This window comes from Apium graveolens, chromosome 5 (assembly GCF_009905375.1).
Source record: "Apium graveolens cultivar Ventura chromosome 5, ASM990537v1, whole genome shotgun sequence".
Classification (NCBI taxonomy): Eukaryota; Viridiplantae; Streptophyta; class Magnoliopsida; order Apiales; family Apiaceae; genus Apium; species Apium graveolens.
In genome coordinates, this window is record NC_133651.1 from 237,455,703 (window position 1) to 237,462,299 (window position 6,597).

At 35.5% G+C, this 6,597-nt stretch overlaps 1 protein-coding gene across 1 annotated transcript; it reads left to right on the plus strand.

Moving 5' to 3' along the window:
- The first annotated feature begins 387 nt into the window (after positions 1-387).
- Positions 388-6,037, plus strand: LOC141660812 (uncharacterized). The gene is made up of 6 exons (XM_074467796.1): positions 388-403; positions 3,151-3,768; positions 4,416-4,709; positions 5,422-5,638; positions 5,723-5,828; positions 5,921-6,037. The coding sequence occupies exons 1-6, from the start codon at positions 388-390 to the stop codon at positions 6,035-6,037; spliced, it is 1,368 nt and encodes a 455-aa protein (XP_074323897.1).
- The last annotated feature ends 560 nt before the right edge of the window (positions 6,038-6,597 follow it).

The window sequence follows — 6,597 nt, forward strand, 5'->3', positions numbered from 1 at the left end:
ATCCACTCAAAGGGGTAAAATTTATAGGGTGCAAATAGGTTTTCAAGAAGAAAACTGACATGGATGCTAAAGTACAGACCTATAAGATGCGACTAGTGGCAAAAGGTTTCAAACAAATTCATGGTATAGACTATGATGAGACTTTTTCACTAGTTACTATGGTCAAGTCCATTAGGATTTTGTTAGCAATAGTTGCTTACTTTGACTATGAGATTTGGCAAATGGATGTCAAAACTGCTTTCTTATATGGGAGCCTTGAAGAATATGTATATATGATACAACCTGAGGGTTTTTTCGATCCAAAGTTTGCTAAGATAGTTTATAATTGAATATTCATTTTGATAAAACGGTCAAAGTGTCTGGCTTTATTCAAAACGAAGATGAACCATGTGTTTGCAAGAAGGTTAGTGATAGCCATATGACATTCCTAGTATTATATGTAGATGACATATAATAAATAAGGAATGCCATACCTTCTCTACAGGCTGTTAAGACTTGGTTGAGAAATAGTTTCTCGGTGAAAGACTTAGGCGACGCTACCTATATATATATTAGGGATCAAGATCTATAGAGATAGATTGAAAAGATTAATCGACCTAGTCGGAGTATATACATTAATAAAAATATTGCATCATTTTAGGATGTAGGAGATAAAGAAATGATATATTTCGATGTCTCATGGGATAGGGATCTCAAAAGATAACTGCCCCTAAATTATTAGATGATAAGGGCCGTTTGAGAAAGCTCCATATGCTTTAGCAATTGAATCTATAATGTGTACAATGATATGTATTTATCCTGATTTTCTCGTTTGCTTTGAGCATGATGAGCAGATACCAGTCTAATCCAGGTGAGGGTCACTGGATTATTTTCAAGAATATTCTTAAGTACTTAAAGAGGACTAAAAAATTATTTTTGGTATATGGAGAAGATAGGGAACTAGTTGTAAAGGGTTACACTAATACTAGTTTCTTAACCTAAATTCTGGATAGACAAGGATGATTATGTGTCTATGTCTGGTTTGTGTTTTGTCTAAATATAAGTTATGTTAGCTGGAATGGTTTACAGTATGAACATTGATGATTCCATAATGGAAGCCAAATATATTGATACTTTTCGAAACAGCCAAGAAGACTGTTTAGGCATGTCCTTAGGCGATATCACCTTATTAATGAGATTAATAATCAAGGAGATATAAATATAAAGTGCATAGTAATGATAATGTTGCAGTCCCACCACTACAAGAATAATGTCAATAGACATCACACATTAGACATCGGTTAACTTTGCCACTGATGTTAAAAAAAGTATTGACATCACCCCGTGTTTTTGTGATGTCTTTGTTCTTTATAGACATCGGTTATAATTAAACCGATGTCTAAAATTCACCAAAAAAAAACAAAATTCGCGCCCACCATTTCTTTCCCCCGTTAGTGAAATTTTCATTCATTTTTTAGTTCTACATTCCCCCCAATCCCAAAATTCTCCCCCCTTAACCAAATTTTGGTTCCCCCAAATCAATTTTCAGACACAACAAAATCAAAACAGAAAACTAAAAACAAAAAAACTAAAAACTAACAGAAATTTTCTCTCTCTCTCTCTCTCTCAGCCCTCCTCTCTCGAACCTCTCTCCCCTCACAATCTCTCTGAACTCCGGTCATCATCTCACCATCACAATGTCTCAAACCTCTCTCTCTCTCGAACCTGTCTGTGGAACCTCTCTCTCTCTCTCTCTCTCTCTCTCTCTCTCTCTCCGCTCTCAATCTCTCCGTTAAGCCTCTTTCAGTTAACCTCTCTACTTCAGTAAGTGTTATATCTACTTGAATCGAACTGGTCTTCTCTGCATGAAGACCAGTTTTAAAAGTTGAGGATTTTTGAATTCAAAGCCCTAATTTTGTAAATTGGGGTTTTTATCTAATTCGAAACCCTTATTTTTTTTATTAATTTAATGTCTAAACTTGTTGCTAATACTTTTCTTCTTGTTGTATACAGGACCTAAGTTGAGAAAAAGATTTAAAGCTTTAGGTAATTTGGGTGTTTTTGGTTGTACATTTGTATTTTTTTATTTTTTTTTATTTTTATAAATTAGGTTTTCATTTGTTTGTAATGTTGTGATTTGTTTTTGCAGGACATTAGTGTTGTTTAATTTTTCGATCTTCGGTGAGTTTTCTTTTCCAACTCTGTTTTGTACGCTTATATATTTGATTTGTTTTGTTAGTTTTGATAGTGTTTTTTTTGTCTATGTGCTATGTAGTTGGTTCTTATGTTGATCTATGTGTTGTGTATAATATGCATTATGTATTATATGAAATCTCAGTTTTGTTTTATTTGCAATTATGTGCAGGAGAATTCATTTTGGTATTAGTATGTTATATTTAAATGTAGTCGTGTTCTGAATTTCGGATGCAAGTGTGTGGTTAATTTAGTGATTGTGTATGCAAGTGTTTAGTTGAAAATAGTACATTTATAATTTGATAATCTGCATCCGTGATCTGACTATTATACTATGATTAATTATATAGTGATTATACATTAAGTACCGAATGACTAGTTAATATATAGTACTAGTACTATAATTAAATGTATAATATGAATTATGTAATGCATTACAAATCGATTCATATCATATTATAATAAAATATATAACATTAAAATGTATAATATGCATTATGTATAATATGAATTTTCAGTTTTCTTATGTCGTTTATAGTCTGCCCTATGCGTGGATGTCATACTTAAAATCAAGTTAGACTTCTAAAATAAATATTAGACTTATAAAATAAATATAAGCCTTATACTGAATTTTTTAGTGACATACCAGGTGGTTTTAAATGGATAAGTCTTGGATAAAAGCCGATAGGGATTCTCTACAGTATGAAATTGGTGTTGAAAACTTCTTGATATTTGCCGAGGAAAATGCTAAAAACCCCAAGAAAATTCCTTGTCCTTGTGCACACTGCTCTAACTTCAAAAAGTTTTCTGTGAATATAATCAGAGGTCATCTTTATGAATCAGGGTTTAGTTTAGGATATTCTGATTGGATTTGGCATGAAGAAAACCATGATAATAGTACTAGGTCATCTGTTGGTAGTACTTGTCCTCCCTCGAAGCCCATACCAATTTCATAAACATTTAACGTGTGTGAAGCAGCCTATAGTAGGGAAGATTGCGATAAAGAGTTAGATAACTTTAAGAGGTTTGTTGCCGATGCTAAACAACCTCTGTTTGAGGGAAGTGAGTGTACTAAACTGGAGTCGGACTTAAAGTTACATAATTGGAAGGCTAGGTTTGGAGTTTCCGATAAAGCTTTTACTGATCTGCTTCAATCAATTGGATCAATTCTTCCTAAAGATAATCTGCTTCCGTCTAATATGTATGAATCCAAGAAAACCTTGACTGATTTAGGCCTCGAGTATATTAAATTCCACGCTTGTCCAAATGACTGCGTATTATACAGGGGTCCAATTCTCGAGTCTTCTTCCGAGTGTCCCAAATGCCATCTCTCTCACTGGAAAGTTGGGAAAGATGGTCAAGTTAGGGTAAATGTGCCAGCTAAGGTTATGTGGTATTTTCCGATAATCCCCAGATTTAAAAGAATGTTTAAATCTTCATCTACTACTGAATTAATGAGTTGGCATACAAATAATCGATCCAAAGATGGAAAGATGCGTCACCCCTCTGATTCTCCTTCTTGGAGAAATGTAGATTGTAGGTGGCCTGAGTTTGGTAGCGAGGCAAGAAATATACGTTTAGGATTAGCGGCCGATGGTATAAATCCACACAACAATGGATTAAATAATCGGTACAGCTGCTGGCCAGTTATGTTAGTAACATATAATCTTCCTCCATGGTTATGCATGAAGAGGAAGTTTATGATGTTAACAACATTAATTTCAGGCCCATAAGAGCCTGGTAATGATATTGACGTATATCTCCAGCCACTGATCGACGATTTAAAAAAATTATGGGAGGAAGGTGAACCAAACGTGTACGATGCCCATACCAAATCCTTTTTCACTCTAAAGGCAATCTTGATGTGGACAATAAATGACTTTCCGGGATATGGAAATTTGTCGGGGTGCGTTAATAAGGGTTATAGGGCCTGTCCAGTATGCGGTGATCAGACCGTGGCTAAATATCTAAGTCGTAGTAGAAAAATGAGCTACCAAGGGCATCGTCGGTATTTAGATCTTTATCATCCGTATAGGAGACAAAGGACAGCTTTTAATGGAGAACAAGAATTTGGTTGTGCACCTGAACCACTTAGCAGAGAGGAAGTGTTGGGGCAACAACAGCAACTTAGGTTCAGTTTTGGGAAAGGGGGAAGCCAAGAAAGGTGGAGTCTCCATGGAAAAAATAGTCAATTTTTTTTGAGTTAGAGTATTGGAAGTTTCACCATGTTCGATATTGTTTAGATGGTATGCACGTCGAAAAGAACGTGTGTGATAATATAATTGGGACAGTTCTGCACATGAAATTCAAGAGTAAAGACAGCCTTGCCTCGCGTCTTGATTTGGTTGACATGGGAATACAACCTGATTTAGCTCCAGAAGTAGGTGAGAAAAGAACATACCTACCTCCTGCCCCTTATACTCTCTCCCGGAAAGAAAAACAAACAATATTGGCATCATTGTACGACATGAAACTTCCATACGGACATGCTTCAAATATAAGAAATTGTGTATCGATGATTGATATGAAGTTGTATGGTTTAAAGTCCCATGACTGCCATATCCTTCTCCAACAACTACTACCTGTTTGCATTCGTTCAGTGCTTCCAAACAATGTTAGGGTTAATATCATAAGATTGTGTTTTTTCTTCAACTCTCTGATTTAGTATCATAAGATTGTGTTTTTTCTTCAACTCTCTGATTGACATGGGAATACGGCCTGATTTAGCTCCATAAGTAGGTGAGAAAAGAACATACCTACCTCCTGCCCCTTATACTCTCTCCCGGAAAGAAAAACAAACAATATTGGCATCATTGTACGACATGAAACTTCCATAAGGACATGCTTCAAATATAAGAAATTGTGTATCGATGATTGATATGAAGTTGTCTGGTTTAAAGTCCCATGACTGCCATATCCTTCTCCAACAACTACTACCTGTTTGCATTCATTCAGTGCTTCCAAAAAATGTTAGGGTTAGTATCATAAGATTGTGTTTTTTCTTCAACTCTCTGTGCAACAAAGTTGTAGATGTGTCAAAGTTGAATAAATTACAAGCAGATGTGATATTGACCCTGTGTGAGTTAGAGAAGATATTCCCTCCGTCATTTTTTGATGTTATGATACATCTTATGGTCCACCTAGTAAGGGAACTGTGATTATGTGGACCGGTTTTTTATAGATGGATGTTTCCATTTGAACGCTTTAATAAAATATTGAAGAGTTATGTAAGAAACTGATTCTATCCAGAAGGTTCTATAGCTGAAGGTTACCTCAAAGAAGAGTCAATAGAATTTTGCAGTGAGTTCTATAGCGGGAGTAGTAGAATAGCCGGTCTTCCGAAAGATGAAGAAAAAATTTCTGGTCCAATCGGTGCTGTGACTATGAAGTCAGTTACGGAAAAAGAACGAGATGAGGCTCATCTTTCAGTTCTTCGTAATAATTCGGAAGTGGAACCATATGTTATGTAAGTAAAACATAAAAAGTATACATATAATTGTTAAAGTTGTATTTGGTATAGTTTAGTCGAATTTGATGTAAGTAATTTCAGGTTGCATAAAAAATATTTGGAAGAGATTTATCGAGGGAAAAAGAAGAGTGTACAGTGGCTATTGGGAGAGCACAATCGACAATTTGCCGATTGGTTTGAACAGAAAGTTGGTTTACATTCTTTTTCCTTCTCTTTTATTTTTATAAGTCATTTTTTTAAATTTGTAGCCACTTATATGCATCAATAAATTATATGTAGGTCAGTACAGAAATGAGGGAGAATGCGGAAGCCGTATCTGAAACTATAAGATGGTTGGCTGGGAAACCTTCATTTTCAGATTTGACTTACGAAAGTTATGCTGTTGAAGGGGTCTGATACCACACAAAGGATCGAGATAATGCAAAGGTAGTTCAGAATAGTGGTGTGTCATTAGTTGCGAGGACAGTCCAAGTCTCTAGTGCTAAGGACATGAATCCTATAGAGAGTGATTTAAAATTTTATGGGGTGATCAGGGAAATATGGGAATTAGACTACCACGCATTCAAGGCCCCTCTGTTTAAATGTACATGGGCAGCAAGTGACAAAGGTGTCAAGTCCGATGATCTTGGTTTCACCCTTGTCAACTTCAATCGACCAGGTCACAAAAAGGACAAATATGTCTCTGTTGACTAAGTCAACCAAGTATTTTATATTGAGGATCCAGTTGATGCTAATTGGTCCGTTGTGTTATCGGCGACAACTCGAGACTATCATGATATTTACAATGAAGATGCTCCTGAAGACACCTCCTGGAACCCTCCCCCATTCTGTTCTAATATCCCTATATGTGACCCTGCTAATATTGATGATGCAAGTGTTTGTAATAGAAGAGAAAATGTTGAGGGTATATGGGTCAAAAAGTTATAGGAGTCTAGCTATATATTCTCCTTATTTGT